General features: G+C 40.3%; 2 protein-coding genes and 1 long non-coding RNA gene across 4 annotated transcripts in view; 1 reads left to right on the forward strand and 2 right to left on the reverse strand.

The window, feature by feature from the left end:
• LOC119719171 overlaps positions 1–2965 on the reverse strand; it is a 37236-nt gene extending 34271 nt beyond the window's left edge. Inside the window, exon 1 of the long non-coding RNA XR_005269885.1 lies at positions 2834–2965. This is a non-coding gene — a long non-coding RNA (uncharacterized LOC119719171). The remainder of the gene's footprint in view (positions 1–2833) is intronic.
• Positions 2966–6558: 3593 nt separating this feature from the next.
• On the forward strand, positions 6559–13220 carry LOC119719842. The gene is made up of 3 exons (XM_038189338.1): positions 6559–6717; positions 9819–11797; positions 12092–13220. The coding sequence occupies exons 1-3, from the start codon at positions 6691–6693 to the stop codon at positions 12684–12686; spliced, it is 2601 nt and encodes an 866-aa protein (XP_038045266.1). The 5' UTR covers positions 6559–6690; the 3' UTR covers positions 12687–13220.
• A 2455-nt stretch (positions 13221–15675) lies between these two features.
• On the reverse strand, positions 15676–21984 carry LOC119719847 (translational activator of cytochrome c oxidase 1-like). Of its 2 annotated transcripts, none has more exons than XM_038189345.1 (6): positions 21898–21984; positions 20042–20679; positions 18758–18864; positions 17864–17994; positions 16834–17011; positions 15676–16070 (listed from the first exon to the last, which is right to left on the reverse strand). In XM_038189345.1, exons 2-6 carry the CDS (start codon positions 20568–20570, stop codon positions 15861–15863), a joined length of 1155 nt encoding a protein of 384 aa, XP_038045273.1. In that variant the 5' UTR covers positions 20571–20679; positions 21898–21984; the 3' UTR covers positions 15676–15860. The 2 variants fall into 2 exon arrangements, with proteins under 2 accessions (XP_038045273.1, XP_038045274.1); XM_038189346.1 differs by having other exon boundaries at positions 20042–20612; positions 21898–21983.
• Positions 21985–22022: the final 38 nt, after the last annotated feature.

Below are 22022 nucleotides of genomic sequence, written 5' to 3' on the forward strand. Positions count from 1 at the left end.
AATGTTTTAAGTTTGTTACAACGACAAAATTTGTAATTTGAATATTATTCGGATCTGAATATCATAAAAAATATAAGCGAGTACATGTTTGGCTAAAGCAAAAACTCCTTCAATAAGAAACAATGGTCAGTAGATAGGCACTATGTGTCCAAAGGGGTTCTAAATAAGAGTGAAATTATCCACGGTCTAAGACAGCCATATAACAAGTCCAAACATGCATGATAGATCATGCGCTGTTGTCAAGATAATTCCTGATTTACGTTGTGAGTATCGTATAAGACGAACATAGAAAACTGCTCAAATGGCCGTATGTCTCATAAGGGCTCCTGTTTCACCCGAGGTATTATAATATATGCACGGTTTCAGGTACAGTAAAGCTAGATTAATATACTGGTGCTTTCAGTTCGCTACAATAAAAGATCTACAATAGAAGACAAACTCTCGATGATACATGAGGACAGCCGCGATTCACCGAGCACGGTGCGACTTGACAAGCCGATGAAAAGCGCGTTCAGCCGGGCTTGACGCGAGACCGTCAACGCTATCTCTCGGCGACACCGATAATTCGGATTTTGCAACGGTGCAGCGAAATTCAATCCACGCGGTAAAAGGTTTTACATTAATGTGAATTCTCCTTTCACGAGAATTCCACATTGGCCAGGGGACATGGACTAATTTGTCATTGACGGATTTATCTCGTTTCTGTGGATGTTGTGTTTCAGTTTCGTAACAGTAAACATGTTGTCTGTTGTTGGTGCGTTTAATAACGTAATATACATCTCATCCCTAAATTGCATAAAATATCAGTTTACAATGACGCATATATGATAGAAATGAGAGTATATCAACTTGGGCATCGACAAATCTAGTTCAGAAAGTGGAAATTACCCCTTTAAGTATTGACAAGAAAAAAATAAGCTTGCAGATTCAAAAGGTAAAATTCACCCAAACACTCTTAACACGCAATGCATTTTGAAAGTGAGTTTTCCCGAGAAGCTATTTTGGAGGACAAGCCCTTTTTTCTCTTAAAATTAAACCTTAAGGAGGAAGTGTTGACGAAATTAAGACTGTTGTGAGAAGTATCAGCCAAAAAGGCACACAACTTCTCTGCAAAGTTTTTTAACGTTTTTTTTTCTTTTCAGTTAATTTCCATATGAAACCTCAGCGAAGGTTAATAAACTTGGGCATCGCTTTATCTACCCGACGACGCATCTTGCCCTTTCAGAAATAAGGGGGCCTAGGTGGACGGTTTTAACTCAACAAAACCTTTCAACGCCTGAATAGGAACAAAGGATCTCACTAAATAGATAGAACATTCAGTCATGTCTAAGATCCTACATTTCTTTAATGTTGTTCTGCTCACGAAGATAATAGCCCAGCGCGCGGTAATTGCAGGTCATTCTCTTGGGACGTGACTTGGCGAGGCTACATGAACAATGAATGCCATCCGTTCCTTAGTCCTATCAATTATGCTGTTTGATCAAAGGTTTGTATTACACAGGCTCATTATAATCGCGTCATAAGAGACCCTGGATTAATGGGCTACAAAATTCAGTATTTTAATGCTACTATCATCCAGATGTTTCGTAATATCTGGCTGAGATTTCTGCTGGTATAGTATTTTGCTTATTCATTATAATATTCCATGCCAGAATCCCATTATTTCGACAACTCTGCATGTTACTTACGCAGAATCACAACCTGAACTTAACCTTATAATTGACAACATAGCATGCAATAAATAGGAGTTTTCTTTTAAGAGTCGCCTAAAAGAACCTTCTAGTAAATCAATATTAGGTTTTGCCCTAATACTGATTTACATCAACCCGACGGAAAATTCCATCTTGTGAAACTTCTCGTAATCAAGAATGCCCTGGTGGAAACAATACACAGTGCTTTCAAAAGTGCCGCTTTGACAAATTACGAACATAAGAACATCGACTGAACCTTCCGGGGGAAAAGAAAAAAGAAAAGAAAAAAGTAAAGTCTGTCACGAGGCCGACGTTTATCTCCGGTTTCAGTAGCATGAAACGGCTGGGAATATTTCTATTCCCCCTGGATGGGATAAATCCATCGCAGGTTACTCCCCAGCTAATGCCGGTACCCATTTATACTCTTGGGTGGAAAGAGGCAAAAGGGGATGAAGTGGCTTGCCCAAGGACACACATAAGGCCAGTAGCTGGATTCGAATCCCTGATCCTCTGATCATGAGTCACAAACCCTAACCACTAAGTCACACTCCCCCACAACCTTCTAGGGTATGAATGCTTAAAGCGGACACTGGATCGCTGTCGTCCTCAAATTTTAAAAGAAGCTAACAATCTTTCAAGTTTGTTCTCTCTTTTTTACCTTTCCAGCTTTTGCCCAGTTGAGTCCTATTTTGATTGAGTCCTTTTTACTCTAGGCTCGCTTCTGATTCCCCCCCCCAAAAAAAATGTTTTTAAAAGCCTTAGATTTCAAGGATTTAACAGAATAATTTTCCTCCAGAATATAAGGTTTACAATAATAATCAATGCAACACAGCACCAAAGCACTTACCTGCCCCCCCCCCCCCCCTTGACAGGCAACAATATTTCTAGCAATTCCTGTAGTTTACGGAGCCTGCGATAATCTTGATATCAACCGGTGAAACTAAATAAAGAATCAATACTGATATGACAGAAAACGGAATCGTGAACGGTGGGTACAGACACGAACCTCGTGTGTATGGTTCGTGTTGCATTTCATCAATCGAACATCCCCATGAGTTTCAACAAAAGCAGATAATTTGTCTTCACTCAATGCAAAGACACGGCTCCTTCGAGATGAAGAGAAGATAGACTTATCATCTCACCTTTAAGATCTTCAAAGAATGACGACAGGCGAAGACGTGATTAAGGTGCGAAAAGTCATTTGCCTCAGGTCTCTTTAAGCAGTCTGCTCGCTATAGCCAGCCCCTGGCACAGGTTTCCCGTGTTGGCAGCGCCGTTCACTATGACTATAGAAGTATGACCAGTTCACAGTATAGTTGTCGCGTACAAGGGAGAATCGGTGCGAGGTGTGAATGTCGCGAGGCGATCAGTGATTGGCTGATGCATGTCAGTAGCACGAATGTGATAGGCTGGCGACTTTCCCGCCAGCGCCTTAGAACCTGTGAATCCTCAACTGTTGGGCCGACCGCGTGTTGCATCAATTCGATGTTATGTCAATACAAAAATTGTCACGTCCGCGTGTTTTTTATTGTATGTTCTATAGTTTCTATTGGTATAAGCATCATCTTAACAAGTTATCGACGTTTCGAGCACACCACTGTTGTCGTCTATAATTACAGAAGAGACTCTTGACATATCTACTTCATAATATCTCAATTCTCTGCATCATGTCTGTCGTCGCTTCTCAAGGGATTAAGCATCCGATTGCCTCTTGCAAAATACATTTTAATACATACTTAAACATGTTCTACCCAGGGGTACTAGAGAGAATTGCGACATTAAAATGCTGACTCGTTAAACCTGCCACTTAAGCGCGATTCGTCTTGGAATTTTAACTTCTAATCTCATCTCTCTTGAGTTTGGAGTTGCACAATAATTCAGCAGACAGTTTAGTATATATGTAAACAGACGTCATTCTTATATGTAATTTCTATTTATTACATGTTCATCTTCTGAGTTTGCTGTTGAACTTTTCAGAATACCGACAACTTCGACCGTTTATGGTTCATCGTTGTCATCTATAAGGTTGCATTGTGATCGCTTATACCACCCGAGAGGACATTAAAAAAAACTTCTTTAAGGGAAGTTCCCTATCAGATCGACTTATACTAAGCCTTAGTACCTTTTGTCGACAAGGTGGACTTCGTCGTGGATGACAACGTATCATTTTCGGCATAATTTACTTAATCCACGATGCAGGGAAACTTATCAATTACACAAATTTGTGCGTACCTTCGATTACAATTATATACAAGCCAGAATACAACCAGATTTTGTACCTTATGCCGACGGCATCATATCCTATGTAATCATTCACATTCTGTAATTTCACTCTAATTTGACCAGTTTACGGCTACCACGGTCCAGTTCGTGAACCAATCACAAACACCTTCATTGCATGTCTCTAAATATATAAGCAATCAATGACATATTGAATCCGAATGTTAAGCCGTACACAGAATGTCTAAGGTTCGTCAAAATTTGGGCGAGCGTATTTCCAACAGAATGGAATGAGGTTATACCCGTCGAGTTCTTCGGGGAAACATTTTTCATTTCGCCAGCCTTTGACAGAATGCGGCGGTAATGAACCAGTCAAGCCTTTAGTTCATTGGTCTACGTGGAATAACATGCATGGAAGCATTGTGGCATACATTTGCTGATGTACCAATTTCATATTAATCAGAGCATGGGGGTTTATGAAATCCCGACCCCGTCTCAAGCTGCGGCTTCATCCCTGCTTCAAGAACAATAATTATTTAGAAGTCTTTGATACTCACAAGGCTCATATCTGGCTTCATATTTGAGCATATCATTTTCATGAAGCAGCAACTCGACCAAGACTGACCAGGTGTCTACCAGGTAAGGGGCTAAAAGTTAAACATTTTATGATAGAACGCAGAGCCGAAGCTTTTATTAAAGGCGTGAAATAGAGGTGTTTGTGATTGGTTTACGAAGTGTAATAAATAAATAAATAAGCCAGGGACAAATCCGTAGTTTGGTTAATCTCTCATTAAAGAGTTTCTTTAACGTCAATGGCAAGACACTATCAGAACACGCACGCTCAAGTACAAGTAGTTAGAGCCCACGGCCATACTCGAGTGCGTGTTAAAGTGCTCCGACACAATCAACCCATTTAAAGAGGTTGTGGAATGCTCGAAGACATTTCCGTCATTTTTCGGGTATATGTAGCCTAAGGTGTGATGAAATAAAAACGACTATTGTGTCTGTCATGAAATGAGTACAAAAGGTACTTTTGAGAGCTGTTTTTGAGGTCCTGTATCGACCCGAACGTGCAATTTGTGTAAAAGTCGTCGTTGGGAAATGTCTTTGAGCATTCCACAACCTCTTCAAAGCAGATTATCTTGTATAACGAAAGTTCTACAAACCTGTGAAATAATATGCAAACAGGAAACTCGTACACAGGAAAGGGTACAAAACACGTCCATCTTGAGTGTAGTCGAGTACACTATGAGTACGAGTAGGCGTACGAGTGTTTTTGTACGATTACCTGTGTCAGTTTTGTGTGTTTTCCTTTTTTTCGGGAGGGCTATCTTTACAGGAATAAACCAGCAATTATAATCGAAATTCCATATGATGACGTACTCCTTGTACAAACAGGAATGTTAGGGGGGAAAAACACATACCACATTCGATGGCATGTTCCGGTTCGCCATCTGGGCTGACTGCTAACGAGTTAGTCCGGCATAATATAATCCGGTACTGGTAATCACAGTTTTCTTGTGATTAGGTTAAAAGTATCCGTATTACAGTATTTCTGTAAAAGCAATCTGACGACACTGTGTAAGGCTGCATTCATTAGCCATCCTAAAATTTGACCAAAGCTGGAATCGAAACTTAAGATCTTCAATTTCTTATCTTCCGTGAGAATGTGAGAAAATGTACTCACCAGCCATTAGAGATTTACCGCCCAACAGACATCGAATGTCGTCTTCTCTTGTAGTCAAGCTGTAGTCCTCCTGCGTTATTTCCCAAGGAGACGATCCAATTTGGGCTGATCAACCCAGACTGCACCGTCTAATTCGACTGCATGGTGCAAAGTGTACCTGACAAAAGACAAGATCCGGTCAAGTCAAAACTTAATGCTGAACGCAGCTCTTCTGACGTTGCAAGGCTATCATTGAGTGCTTTCAAAACGTCGAACTCGTCTCCAGATTCAACCCCAGGAGATTTTCCTTCCCTTACTTGAAATAAAGCTCAATATAACTCTAGGATCTACTTTAGGGAACATACATTTCTATACCACGCGACCAAACTTAAGAGCATTTCTGTTCAGTTTGGACAGAAAACGTTTTTCTTTTAATGTCTCTGGATCCAAAAATGAAGCCAAAGATACTAGATGCCGACGAGTCGAGTTTTTGGAAATGGCTATTCACATTGATCTGAAACGTGCGCCTGTACTGTATGCTGGGAACCTGAACGTGTAAAGCTTCGGGGTTGTTTTCATGTAACGAGCGCCCTCTTTGAGCCTTTACCAAGCTCAAAATGCGGCTCTCAATTTGTGGTCTAAGAGAAAATGCTCCTATATCTCAATGTAAAATTAAGACAAAACGTGCTTTTACATAACCTATTCGGAACCCACGCTTGAACCTTTGCGGTATAAGGCATAAGGTTTAAGGCCTAGGCCTGGAAATTCTGATAAAATTTGTAAACTTGAAGAGATTTAATTCAAATTCAATTTAATTACAAAATGATGAGCGCCCTCACCGTCTCAACTCGAGCAACCAGATCATCAGAGCGGAATCATTGGTTAGCAACCAGTTGCTAACTTCCCGCTGTTTGTTGACTGGACGGTTTCCATGGTAATCCAAACATCTAATGATACTTAAACGACGAGGGAGGCGGTCGATTATTATCACTTCGCCGAGCGATATTGAATCAACCAGTTGCGATCGTACCGAGCTGACGACTGATCAATTTGTGACCGTCGGCGTCTGCTGAAAGAAAATATCTTTGGATCTCGACGGAAAGGAGCATCAGAATGGAAGACTACTCGGAAATTTATTACGTGAGTTTATCCTTTGTTCTTATAATTAAAATACTGTCATTCTTAAATACTAATGAAACAATAATAACCAGCTTATTTTAATAACAACTTATTGAATACGTCTCAAGTATAAACATCTTACCAAGACAAGATAAGTTTGCAGTAGCACCATGTTAATAAATCTCTTTTGTGAGTATGTGTGGTTCTGAAACAAACCGGAGGGACTCAAACGTTTCGAACAGTATGCTCTGCCCGTCGTCAGGAGAATGACGTCCTGACGACGGGCACAGCATACTGTTCGAAATGTTGAGTCCCTCTGGTTCTTTTCAGAACCACACATACCTACTCACAAAAGAGATTTATTCACATGGTGCTACCGCAAACTCATCTTGTCTTAGTATCTTTCCACCATGTAAACCTAATCTCATCTTAGCTCTGACCAAAAATCTTTGTAATGTGGACGGACAGTGATAATGTAATTTTATTTTCAATAAATTCTTTTATTATTAGGTTTTGCTTCTTTCCTTATACTGAAGGTTAATTATTTGAGGTTAATTATCTTGTACTTTTAAACAAAAACCTGTTATCAATACATTCAACAAATGACGCACGTCCATTCCGAGGTTAATGGAGTACTTTCAAGCAAAGGAGGGGAGATGGATCGTAGTTAAACTGAGATGTAAACCCCGTGGTCGGCTAAGCGTAAAATAAATTATATGTTGGAACACGAGGAAGGACGCTACGAAATGGCCATTTTAGCTGCACATTCTGAGAACCTCCTCATAAGGAACCATATTATTTTTTTTTTCATTGAGAACTCAGCACTGAGTTCTCGTATGGTTTAATCTGGCACTTTAATGCTCTATTGGTAATTTTTTTCGGGGACAATAAGCTTTGTTTACCTTCCAAAAAGACTCTTCAAGGAAGGCTCTTCGTGTCTTATAGTAACCAAAATACTGCCTTTAACTGCTTCACATTATCAGATGATGAATAGAAAACTAAAATGCAGAAATAATTTGTGTACATATTGGTGCATTTTTCTAAGGCAAACTAATTAGTTTTTTTTATAGTTTGTTTGTTTGTTGGGGTGTTGGGGTGTTCGTTTGTTTGTTTGTTTGTTGGGGTGTTGGGGTGTTTGTTTGTTTGTTTTGCTTGTTCGTTTGATTGGGATGTATGGTTTTTTTTGTAAGTTGTTTGCTTTTTTATTTATTTCTGTTGGCCTATTTTAGAAGTACTGACTTTGTCTAAGTGTTGGTCTGAACATGTCCGTTCGTTTTCTGACTTTGCCTGCTTTTGGTTGGCCTGGTATGCTTGGGTGTCTGACACTGTGTACTTGTTTGTCTGGTTTGCTTGACTGTGTCCACTTGTGAGTCTGATATTGTGTGAGATTTGTTCGTCTGATTTGGTCTGGTTGTGTGGTTGTTTGTCCGTGTCTGATTTTCTGCCGTAAAACGACTTGTCTTGAATTTTCTATTTGCTTGTTTGTCTGTGTAAATGTTGTTTTTTTTTTACACATTTTATAAGGGTTTTCACTGCATGTTGGATATTTGTTTGTTTCGTGTTTTAAACCATAATTTTTAATTGCAAAAGATGTAAAATAAATAAATAAACAGAGTACCATAATTATGCTGTCGTCAGTTTCAACTGTAGCGTTTCGAATTATCCCACGCTGCAAAATGTATTATAACTCAATTATGTCGTGTGCTGTATTAAATTATAAAGTCACACCGATACACTGTTATTTCGGCCAGTCATAATTTCAATCGATAATAATGGTCAGTGCAGTAAGACCAATAATATAGTCGTCGTTCTAATAACGGAAAACGGCGACGACTTATTGATTCGCATTGCAAGGGCATGAGACATATATACGTAATCATCTATTGCTACTAATCTGACTTCACTGTACTATAATTATTGATAATGCTGCTTTTTTGTATAAAAATTACAGAGAGAGGTTATTTTATTCCCTCCATATTCCAATTTCGATTGTATGTCACAAGAAACTGAACAACTAAATTTCCCGGGATTCCGAAAATGTAAATGTTGTTACAATGGGAAAAATTGAAACGTATTATTAAAGTATCTTAATGTGCCTCAGTTATTTCCCTATGGAAAAATACAACAGTGGTTTCGTTGACCAGTTTTCGACGAACGCGATGAGAATTAAAAATGCATGATAGCACAAACACACCGGACGCGCTGCCATGACAACAGCAAGCGACTCGTCACGGTAATTAGGCAAGATATTAAATTTTTCATATCAATAGATATCGCATTATAATGAAAGTAACCGAGACCAGTTCTCATTTGACCTTGCACGCGCCAACCATTTCATTTTTAATGTCAATGTACTGGTGATGATATTCTTCAAGTATTGATTTTTTTACCGAAATTTTCAAGTACTTGTCAGCTGTGTTTGAGCCACGCATGAAAAGAGAATGGATGCTTTGTTTTCAAAAGCCTTATACAGAAACCCCTGTGAGTTTGAAACTAAAGCAAGACTCATTGAACTTCGAGGACAATTATGTTTTTACACGATACAATGACATTCGTGTTTCTCTTGCGTTATTGCAAAAAATGGGTTTTAAGAGGTATGACCCTTTATTTAAACTTTGTATACACTTTTCTCTGTTATTACACGGGTTCGAATTCATTCTTCCCTTAGTTATTAGACGAGCTAAAAGGTATTCCTCGGCATACAATGCTGGTTTGTGCGTGTGACAAGGCTGGCACTTTCATGTCTCTATTTACCTCGATTAATTAAATGCTTTCAAGACTGCTACACTTGGTATTCACACAGCTTAGGGTAGCAAGTGCATTTAAGCCTTGGTCTGTGAGCAAGTAGTCCTAAAATAATAGATCATTATAAAGCAAATAAGTCTTTTCTCAAGCAACAAGCGCTAAAGCTTCGCCAATAGCATGCAACTACATGTATTAGGTATTTCCTTCCTTTTCGCGAATATAGCACTACGACGCGATGACTCAGTTTAAACAACTCCACCAATGTCCGTCTTTAAACCAAAAGAATATTAATTTACCAATAAATCAAACAATGATTCAATCTCATGACTCCAGATATTTATGACTTATTGGTTGTTATTGCTTTATTTATTCTTCAGACCAATCCCGATGAAATGATGGGGGCAAGCAGGCCAAAGCAGAACTACGCCATGCACAGGCAGCTCACAGTCTTCGAGGCTGAGGTCCGGCGGGCTGACAGCCTCTTCTCCGTCGACCGACTCTACCGAGAGCTGAGGGGAATCATCCCACAGAATTTCACCGTGAATTCCCTCAAGGCCCTCCGCGAGGTCGTCAAAAACGCCCCGCCATCGCCTCAAAGACGCGCCAGTAACATGTTCTTCAAGACGTTCTATGAGTACTTGGAGTACCTGCGGCGTCTTGCCGAGATCTTCAAGGAGAGAATCTACACTGTGTTGTTCGAGTTCTACTACGACACCTCCTTCATACGACTGAAAGACCTGCACGTGAAGAAAGGGGGTTTGGTCAAGGGGCAGGGCCAGGGTTTGTCGCCAGAACTGGTCATGGAGGTCGGGGAGTTGTGCCGACAGCTCTCATTCAACATCGACGGTCTGGAAGACACGGTCAACTGCTGGCAGGAACTTCTGGGGGAGTCCGACATCGACCAGAATCTCTTTGACGAAAATTCGGCTCAAAGCATCCGTCAGCATAAGGATTGCAAGAGATTCCAGGATCTTTTGAGGCTGGTTCCGGACGTGCTTAACAAGAGCCGGATGGCGGTGGTGCTGGCCAGGGCTTGGTGGTACAAAGCTGAGAAGATTCGACGGAAGTTAGCTGGAAACCCTGGATCCGACAGCGGTATGTCATCTTCATCAGAGGTAGAGGCTCCTTCAGTGGCGTCTAGACCTTCTCGATTGACTAACCGACAGAAGGCCACCAACAACAACCCTATGCGGCAACAACCAACCACCTCCCGTAAGAAGGTGAAAAGTCTGGAAGACATGGACAAGGAGCGAACATCGTACGTCAAGAAACCGGCACCTGTACCTGAACCCGGCAATCAAAACAAGAAATCCAAGACCTCAGACAGGCAAACGGGTGTCAAAAAAAATCCCAACCAAGAGGCAATAAAAGAAGCTGAGCAACCTGAAAACGGTCAGTCATTCGCTGAAAGGAAGCCTAAACCACCAAACGACAAATCACCACCAAAAAGGGGGCTCAATCAGAAATCCAGAGCAGCCAAGGCCGAATCTAAGTCAGATGACCTCGGACCAGCAGAGGAAGAGAAAAATCAGGAAGAGACGGGCCAGAGTTATCAGACAAGTGATCCAAAGATGAGCAAGCATACCAAGAGCCGGCCTGCTGTTCGCAATCAAAGAGGTGGAGTTCAGAGAGGTGAAGGTTCCCAGGTAAATGCAGCCGACGCCGAGGATGCAGGCGAGGCTACCGAGGACAACCGCGGGCAACTTGAGGAAAACGGAGCGAACAACCTACCAGCATTACAATCTCAACAGAAGGGGAAGAAGTTGAGGGATCAAGATACCAACAAGAACCAGAGAAGCGCCTCCCCGGATTACAACGAAGTTGACACGATGCCTTCGATTCACAACAATGGCAATACCAAGGGAAGACGCAAAGCACCTGCCCAAGCAAGACCAAACAATACCAAAACAGGACAAGGAAATTATCAGGGGCAACCTGCTCAACGAAGATCAAAAGAGGCTCCGGCTTCGATGAGGGGAACAGAAGATGGCATGGAGGCTCTGTCCCTTGAACCAGAACAGGAGCGCAATGAGCAGGAGCCACGTGATTCTGGACCCCTCTCCTGGCAAGAGAAGAAACTGGAGAAGCTACGCCAGAAGCTGGAAGAGCTTATAGAAGGCAAGGAGACCCAGCAGGCCGCTCTCAAGCTTCTGACAGCAATGAAAGACAACTTGGCCAGGGAGATACCCAAGTATAGAGGCAGCTACCGCCTAAAACGCAGACTGCAAGCCAGGGTAGCCTTGCTGATGGAGAAGGCCCATGGATGGAAGGAAGAGACCAAGAGTCTGGATTATCAGCACCAGCTCCTATCAGAGGACCTCAGGCTGGAAATGAAGCTAAACGGGTCTTTCTACAGGTAGATGAAATCCACAAGTAATTCTAGTAGGACTTACTTTCACACTGTATCACCGAGCTGAGAGCGTAGCACCAAAAATTGAACAAACTGACGTGTCCTAGAGTACTGAACATTTCTCAATCTAGAGGTACATAAGAAACTCATGCACACTGACTGAAAAGTTATCGAAAATACCCAACTAGGGAGTGATCTTCAGAATAGCTCAAAATTTGACCATTGATGTCAAAAGCCTAGAAAATCTTGCATCACACATTCTAATTATCACTAACACATCTTTCTACCCCTTTTTTCCAGATACAACGACATAATGAAAGACAGGATAGGCTATTTGAACGAGCTGGTCCGGAGCGAACGAATCGGGATAGAAGAGCTTCTAGGAGAACTGAGCAACTTGAAAGACACCACAGACCAGATGCTCTACTACGGCATCCCCTTCGATCCTGACTTCGACGAGTATGAGTTGGAGTTTGGGAGCCTGTCCGGATACGCGCCAGGCTATGGGTACAGGTACGGAGCCTTAGGAGGGAGCTTGAGACCCTACAAGGCTGCTCAGTTCCTTCGCGATGAGGAGCTGCTGCTGAGTAGAAGCCTCCAAAGCAGGTACGAGAGGTCCATCTGGGACGCCCTGAAGTGGGAGAATGTTGACAGCATGTCATTGATGAGTCCCGAGGATAGCTTCAGTTACCCCTCTAGAGCCCGGGAGGAAAACGCAGACGGGGCTGCAGGTGGTTACAGGAGCAGGAAGGATCAAGGGAGGGGTTACCAAGGAGATGACGACTTGAGCTCAGAATCTGACGGTGGTGAAGATGAGAGATCTGGCAACAAGCAGCCTCAGATGTATGACCTGAAGCGCGATGAGAAGCAGCCACCTTCGTTTGTACCGATCTAGATGACGGGCCTCTCTCACGATTACGTAAGGTCATCTCATACCACGCCCACTTCACACAGACTGGTTCAAAACATTATAAACAGTCGCAAACAATTGCAATTCGTCATTTAGAAGAGATTAACACCTGGGATTAGAAGGCCCAAGTAATGCGAAAACAGAGAATAAATCTAATATGGAATTCAAAATTATATTTATTGAATTTAACAATTAAAACTTAAAACAATATGTATTTAAATAGTTCAATTCTTTCGCCGTGATTTAACAAAATATACGTCTCGTGAAATGAGCCTACATGATGTTGCGCTGTACAAGGTCAGAACCCATTAAGATTATGGGCGACAAAGATAGAACACAGTAGGTATTTTCTTCTGGGAGGAAGAAAAGGAATTTCCGTGCGCATTTTGACATGCAGAAACAAATAAATTAAAGGGAATGTACATCATTGGGTTTTGCTGTAATTTTCAGAAATGAATTATTTGAGGGGTTAGTATAATAGATCAAATATTCTTACACTGACATGTTTGTAGTTTTGTGTTCGAAAATGCTGTAAAAATCAAGAAAAACAAAAATGTTAAAGTACTCTGGTTCCCTGATTCCACTAAAGATGAAATGTATCAATTTATAGATGCCGGAAAATTGTAAGGTGAGGGAACCAGTCTAGTTGGCCTGCGCATGAACATGTAACCAATAGCAAACAAAATTTGGTCTGAAAAAAATGGTAAATTTGGCGCAGTAGTTAAAAAATAGTTAGGTTTTTCCAACGGTGGTCAGCCGACCACCGTTGGAAATGTATACAAAAATACCACTTTTTTGAAAATGACTTCACACTGGGTGCCATAATTTTACAGGATGCTTTACACTGTCATTTACTAACATCCTAGTAAGGTATTTCGTAAAAACTGGGTAGTTATATTTTTCGATGTTTGCAAATGTTGTATATTCCCTTTAAATGAATATAATCATTAAACTTTAACTTTTAAATATCCGTTTTCAAATTATATCTGAAAAGAAACAAAAGTATTAGGTTTAAATTTAAATCTCTCAATTTAATACACGGTTTAAAGATTTACATGTATGTCAATTTCCGAGATTAGTCCCAACTATGAATCACGCATCATACATGTGTTCGATGCTTTATATGGCTTAGCGTTTCACTACAAAATCCTTTTGATTCAAACATGTTTGCACTTGCTTTTTACTATCTGGACTCAATCCCTTTTGGCCGTTTGCTAAAATGGTATTGCAAATTGATAATTACTCCATAAATTTCGGGTGACTTTAGAATTTAAGAGTAAAATCAAAGAGACTTTACTCTTAAAATTGATGCATTGTTCCCAATTATTAACTGTTCCCAATTTCAATTGTGAACAGCTTCTGTTTTCATTCTCTTTTTTTTCCTCTTCCACTTTTTGTCCAAAGGATATGTACACGTTTGTGTTCCACATGCCACTTTGGGAACTTTATTAATTAATGCAATTTATATTTTTCTTTCCCGTGAAGTGCCTTAACATGTATGCATATCATTCTTGCCAGTTTCACTTTTACATCTTTTAGACAGAGTTAAATTTATAATGAAGTTACATGTACATGTATGTATAGTTTAAATTAATCTTTTTCCTGATCACACTGAATAAAATAACTGCACAATTATAAATGTCCAAAAAGTTAAATTCAATTTTTTTATTTCCTTTTTTTTTCATAACAACACATTCCATCTATGCCAGCTACGGAGAAGATGCATAGTTGGGTCCCCCTGTTATGGAATTGATATCTGATACACATTATACAACATGTATGACTTTGGTGTCCCACAGTAAAAAGAATCAGTTGCGCGTCTCAACACCAATAATTATTCACATCAATATTCAAACATAATTAGCATTTTACAATTGTTTGTTTTTAAATGGGTGGAATAGACAAATCCCAAAGTAAAATGAACAGAGACTAAAAACAAGCAGTTATCCACTTTCTCTATACCCATCCACCCCAGATGGGGGTCCACATTTACATCAATTAATGCTACAAAGAATTTTGTTGTAGTACACCTATGGGCTCCGTAGTACACAAGTGCCCCCTCCGCGGCAAGAAAAGGTGATTATGGCGGTCCTACTAAAGCGTGTCAACAAGCGTCAACAAGCGTTAACAAGCGTCAACAAGCCTCAACGGTCGTCAACGAGCATCAACACATTTTGTACATGCTTTTGAACATTAAAAGTAGCTTTATATGGTAGAAAAAGCAACAAAGAACATCTTCTGCATATCAATTAAAGTTCAACTTATTCAAAAACTGGTTTTTTTAACGCGAAACGTACGACGAATTTGTCGATTAGTGTTGGCCGCCATCTTGTTTGGATGGCGCTGTACACTTCGCACATGCGTAGTATGGCTCTGTACACTTCACGCATGCGTAGTAGGGCTAAGCTTCACGTAAACAAGATGGCGGCCAACTTTAATCGACAAATTCGTTGTACATTTCGCGTTAAAAAAACCAAGTGTTTAGATAATTTTAACTTTAATTGATATGCAGAAAATGCTCTTTATTGCTTTTTCTACCATATAAAGCTACTTTTAGTGTTCAAAAGCATGTACAAAATTTGTTGATGCTCGTTGACGACCGTTGAGGTTTGTTGATGCTTGTTGACGCTTATTGACGCTTGTTGACACGCTTTAGTAGGACCCGATTATGGAGACCATTGGAAGAAGCATTCGATGGCATCGCTGATGCCGCCTGAGGCTCACACAAAGACACATTCTTTGTGAATATTCAAATAAAAATTAGTCGTGCATATTTCACACTACACTTGCGCGAACAGGAATGAACACGTGCTGTGTCCCATCCACGGCACTCCCAAAAGTGTTTACAAAAAGCGCCCTCTTTTTGTTGCGCATGGAGCCCATTGAGTTATTGCAAGGATGAAGAAATGAAAACTTGGTTTTGCTTTCAATGTCAAACCCCTAACTTTTTCTGCTTTGCAGAATTTCAACGTAAAAAATGTTAATCCATTTGAAATGTAGGCCAATTTAAATTACTTTCAATCATGTGGGCAGTAATCTTCAGAGTGCTTCACCTAGATACATGTATTCCTTAAAAATGTCATGTCTGGTTCAACCAGTCTGTCAAGAACCCCCCCCCCCCCCAAAAAACCCCAGCAACCCAGGTTCAAACGGCACATTTCAACCAGAGCTTTCTACATTATCATAGATCTTAACAACATTTGGGTTATCGTTTAGGAGCGATATCAAATGGAAAGCATCCTCTAAGTTTTTATCGTTTAAAGCTATTGAGGTTTCCGGCAGATATTCAAACGATGAGGACTCTACGGCATAGTTTAGCGAGGCCAGATTGTTGCGAACTGTGCGCAGATCCCCCATATCACAGATGAACTGAATGAGTAAAACAGAAGACAAGAACAAATGCGAAAATTAAAGAACATGTGGAAGACAGTAAAACCAAACACCAAGGGACAGAAAAACACAACATGAATCATGAATAAAATAATGTATGACCAAAAAATATACAGTGGAACTGCTTTATAACAAGGTCCTTGGGACTTTACAAATTACCTAGTTATAACAGGTACCTTGTATTATAAGTAATGGAAAACAAAGCAAAACAAAGACTTGGGACCTAACATGTTCTTATATTTCAAGCAGGATGTTGTATTTCAGTGCTCTCCTTATCAGGGTTCAACTGTAAATATCCTGCACTTCTAAGTGCTTGGGGAGAGGTGGGGTATGGAAGATGGTGGGGGGGGGGAGGCTATATGCAGAAGAACATCGCCCGTGAGTGGTGGTCGAAGACAGAGCCACAGAGGGAAACTCTTAACTTGTGAATGTACTACAGGCCTGAACATTTCCTGCCATTTGATTTGACGAAATGAGAAATGGTGGTGTCCGAGAACAATGACTTTTTGCTCTTGAACCTCCTACATGTAGTTGCTAAAAGCTTTCCATTTAATGTTGATGCAGTTCTTGAAATTTATCAATGATCGTGGATTTGTGTCTTTGCCATGGCAATTCTTGAAGAGTTCTCATTGACAAATATTAACACTATCTCAACTCCCGAGCAAGTTTTAACTTGAATTGTTGCCTTGCATTATGCAGGCAGAAGAACATCCAAAACATAACAGGAACTAACTGCACTCACCATGAACAATGGAGTGTCATCCTCACTATTCGTCTCTTGCACGTCCTCAGCGCCGACCTCAATGGCAACCTCTGTGGCAAGGTCAAGGGTCAAGGGACTCTCCTGACCTTCTATATGGGGTAGCACCTTGACCACACCCTTCCTGGTGAAGGCATACAGAGAAGTGCCAAAGTCACCTCTGAAAACAACAAAAAAATAAGTACAAAAAATTCAACACACCTCCCCAGCAATGTGCAGAATATGGTTATCAAATGACAATGAGGCTTTTTACATTGACTTTTGATGGACTTTGTGTCGGTGAGACATACATTTTTAATATTGGGTTCTCCCCTCCAACAAAAATATCCCATTAAAAGCACTATAATTTCAGTGGTGCCTGAGATGAACTCAAAAACTTAAAGAGGTTGTGGAATGCTCGAAGACATTTCCGTCATTTTTTGGTATATGTAGCCTAAGGTGTGATGAAATAAAAACGACTATTGTTTCTGTCACAAAATGAGTACAAAAGGTACTTTGAGAGCTGTTTTTCAAGTCCTGTCATGCCTGTTTCGACCCGAACGTGCAATTTGTGTAAAAGTCGTCGTTGCGGGCAGCAAACAAAACACAGTAAATCGTGACGTAATAAACAGGACTCCCGATGCAGAGTAGCATAAACGAGTCCTGTTTATTACGTCACGATTTACTGTGTTTTGTTTGCTGCCCGCAACGACGACTTTTACACAAATTGCACGTTCGGGTCAAAACAGGACCTGAAAAATAGCTCTCAATAGTACCCTTTGTACTCATTTCATGACAGAAACAAAAGTCGTTTTTATTTCATCACACCTTAGGCTACATATACCCGAAAAATGACGGAAATGTCTTCGAGCATTCCACAACCTCTTTAATAAGGTTGGAATAGAACCCGAGCCTCCTACTTATTAGTATTAAGGCATCTGCACTAGTTACCAGGAGGTGTTAGGTTCAAGTGCTGTTAGTTGGAGTAAGGAACTCCTCTTCAAAACCACAAGGAATGCTCCAGACACCCTACCCATTCTTTTGCAAGATGCGTTGGATTTCGCTCCTTGTCCTCCTAGCATTATCTGTCAAGAGGTCAATGAGAAGACATGACTGGCCTGGTCCTCTTGCCTCCAGGAGTAAGCGAGTGTCTGCGTTCTTAGCCTTAAACAAAAAATCATAAGAAATTGAAGCAAATTTTGTTATGCGCAAAGCAAAATATCACAACAATGTACTGTACGTTGCAAGTCAAATCTCTCTTAAAGGGAATGTACATCATTGGCTTTTGCTGTAATTTTCAGAAATGAACTATTTGAGGGGTTAGTATAATAGATCAAATATTGTTACAACTGACATGTTTGAAGTTTTGTGTTCGAAAATGCTGGGAAAACCAAGAAAAACAAAAATGTTCAAGTAGTCTGGTTCCTTGACTCCACTAAAGATAAAATGGATCAATTTACAGATGCCGGAAAATTGTAAGGTAAGGGAACCAGTCTAGCTGGCCTGCACCCGTTCATGAACATGTAACCAATAGCAAACAAAACTTGGACTGAAAAAAAGTGTAAAGTTGGAGCAGTAGTTGAAAAATAGTTAGGTTTTTCCAATGGTGGTCGGCCGACCACCGTTGGAAATGTATACAAAAATACCATTTTCTTGAAAATGACTTCACACCAGGTGCCATAATTTTACAGGATGCTTTAGACTGTCATTTACCCACATCCTAGTAAGGTATTTCGTAAAAACTTGGTAGTTTTATTTTTCGATGTTTGCAAATGTTGTATATTCCCTTTAAGTTATTACCTTCATGAATATTGCCCATAGCCTCCAACAGTCTGCCAAGATGTTCAAACTGATCTTTATCTTTTCACTCCCTTACAGCCATAACACTGGCAAAGAAGTACATTTTTTTTCAAATCCTGGTACTTACAGTATTTTTCAGCACATTCTCTATTGTGGCCTTGGTCATGGCTTTTTGCCTGGCTTGGGCTATGAGGCTGGCCAGCGTAGAATTCAACTCTGGGTTGGGTCCATTGTCTAGAAAAGAAAAAACAAAGAAATTACATTTCAACACATTTGGAAATATTATCAAAAGGTTACAAAATTCAATGGCCAGACATGTTGGCAGAAATATTTTTGTTATTTAAATTCAACATGACAATGACACTGACATTACAACATGTTTATAGCCCTATGCAAAGTAAACAAAAACCTTGTTTAGTGTCCTGCCTTTTTGAAAAAAAATGAAAGAGGGAGGCCATTTGTTTTCCCTTCCAAAATGGCCGCCTGCCCGGGCTATTTTTCAAGATGGCCGCCAGTTTTGTTTTTTTTAATTGGACTCAAGAAATGATATACCAGCTTTATATGGGCTAGATGCAACAGACAAAGAGGCCAAAATGATGTCACTGTTTATAATTTTAAGTTTTAAAGGGAATGTACATCATCGGCTTTTGCTGTAATTTTAAGAAATGAACTATATGAGGGGTTAGCATATAGATCAAATATTGTTTCACTGACATATTTGAAGTTTTTTGTTCAACAATACTGGAAAAACCAAGAAAACCAAAATCTTCAAGTAGTCTGGTTCCCTGACTCCACTAAAGATGATATGGATCAATTTATAGATGCCGGAAAATTGTTAGGTAAGGTAACCAGTCTAGCTGGCCTGCACCCGTTCATGAACATGTTAAGTACCAATAGCAAACAAAATTTAGACCGAAAAAAAAATGGTAAAGTTGGAGCAGAAGTTGAAAAATAGTTAGGTTTTTCCAATGGTGGTCGGCCGACCACTGTTGGAAATGTATACCAAATACCACTTTTTTTGAAAATGACTTCACACCAGGTGCCATAATTTTACAGGATGCTTTAGACTGTCATTTACCAACATCCTAGTAAGGTATTTCATAGAAATGTGGTAGTTTTGTTTATCGATGTTTGCAAATGTTGTAAATTCCCTTTAACCCTGTTTTTTTAAAATTATTTGGCCTAATGACATCATGCTTCAGCTTTGAGACTTTGTTTACATGGGTAACAAGTGGGGATGCAAATCACAAACTCCAAAAGAAAGCACTCTTGTATACAAAGTGTGACGTCATTACGTCTCAGGTCCTTACAAGTTACAGACCCATCTTGGAGGAAAAGACACATTCTCGGGCGGGCAAAAGGGAGGAGGCGTGTCCAAAACTGGTTCACTTTTTTACTTGGCCTTAGTTACCTTTGATAGCAATTCTCATCTGCAGAATAAGTTTGTTGAACAGCAGGCTCCTCAGGTTATCTTTGGGCCCCTTGATGTTCTTCACTTTGGACCACTTGTTATGCCCCGCCCACATCCGGCCACTCCCATGAAAAAGCCTCGTTGCTACATGGATCGTCGGACCACAACTGCCTGGTCTTAAGAATTGGCGAGAAGCTCCGAGGATACTACTGCCAAATCTGTCCTCAGGGATTCCTTGATGAATATTCCTTGATGGTCTTCCAAAATGTTCGTCATTTAGGCACAGTTCTCTCAATTTTGGTAGTTCTACTAACCTAACCACTGCACCAAACTGAGGAGTGTTCAGGGTGGTTACTCCTTTTCTTGAACTGACTGCAATATGTTTGAACCTCACAGTTTGTCCATTCACTGTGTGGGATAGTTTGGAATTCCAACAGCTGTAGCGACACTGTTGTACTCGTAGAGAGCAAATCGAGATGAGCTGTTTGAGTTCCCGGATGGGTATGGAGGACAAAACGTTGCTGGCCATTTTTACTTTTAATCGGGCGACGACTGAGGAATTGCCTTTGGTTTGAAATGCAGTTTGTAGTTGTACTCCAATCACAAAGTTGGACTGGAAGACATGATGGATAAAGAACCTGCAAGGAAAGTTTTTGAGATGGATAGGTCATTATGAACAAATTAGTTATGAAAATCCGTGAATACAAATTACAATTTTTCTTTCACATTTTGAGCATTGTTTTGAGCAGTAATATTTGGAAAGACAATTGACACACAGTACCACCATGACCGTATAAAGAACAGACTGAAGTCTGTGCTGCAATGCACGACAGCGCTTGGACACTATTTTTTCCGGTAGTTTTCTCGTGTTTTCCAGTAGTTTTCCGGTGTTTTCCGGTAAATTATAGAAGATAGTGGATATATTGCCGGCGGTAATCCCGGCAAGCTAACGTTTACTAAAGGTTTGCCGGCCGCAATCCCTATCAACAGAGGGCGCTGTACTCTCTAAGATAGGGCTGAATATAAGGTATATTAAATTACCAACGGTTGTGTACCTGTGGTCTAGTGGATAAGCAACGGATCTCATGAGCGGGAAGACCCGGGTTCGATCCCCGCTGGCGACATTTCTAAGGTTTTTTCCCCCATCCCCAAAAAATAAGAATATTCTTTTTTTATTATTTTAACATGTCTCAAACATTTTTTATTGTAGAGTATTACATTTTCTTTTTCAGATTTGTGGCTCTGGAGGATTTTTTTTTAAATAAAGTCCGAAATTGTAAAATGGTCTGATTCCCATCTTGTAAATATGAAGTTACAACGATAATGTTGGCATGCAGCCAGACTAAAATTTGTCACCGGAAAATGTTCAAGTACAAAAAAAACAGTATCGTCAGATCCCCTAAAATGGCGAGGATATGTTTTGACGCCCTCGCATTCAATTTGCGTTGGACAACGCGCATATCGCATGCATATCGCGCATGCATATCCGGCAAGCTAACGTTTAGTAAAGGTTTGCCGTCTCCGGCTAAATATCCACTGCCTAAATAGTAACACCGGCACCGGACACAAGTGTCCTGCGTCTATTGACCATTGTGCATGCTCGGCGGACACTATTTCGGCACCGCACAGCTTTGGCGCGAAACCACTCACCGGTCATGCAATGATGCATTGGCATTGCCAGTCAAAAAAATATGGAAAAAAGTGACACGCCACTTTTTATAAATAAATGTTTGTTAAATTAAACAGTAAATTCTTTCAGCATGCATACGAACCTTGATACTACAAATCACTACAAAGTATAGCAAACAATATGAATAAACTGTTATGTCTTCTTTTTCTACAAAAACAAGTTTTACCCAAACTTATATCGAACAACTTTCGGGTTCCCACAACAGATCCATGTGACACAGACAGAGCACACGAGACTAGAGCTAGAGATTTAGGTCATAAAATCAACCAATCAAAGCATCGCATGGAAAAT

This window comes from Patiria miniata, unplaced genomic scaffold (genome assembly GCF_015706575.1).
Source record: "Patiria miniata isolate m_02_andy unplaced genomic scaffold, ASM1570657v1 HiC_scaffold_8, whole genome shotgun sequence".
In the NCBI taxonomy this organism is placed as follows: domain Eukaryota; kingdom Metazoa; phylum Echinodermata; class Asteroidea; order Valvatida; family Asterinidae; genus Patiria; species Patiria miniata.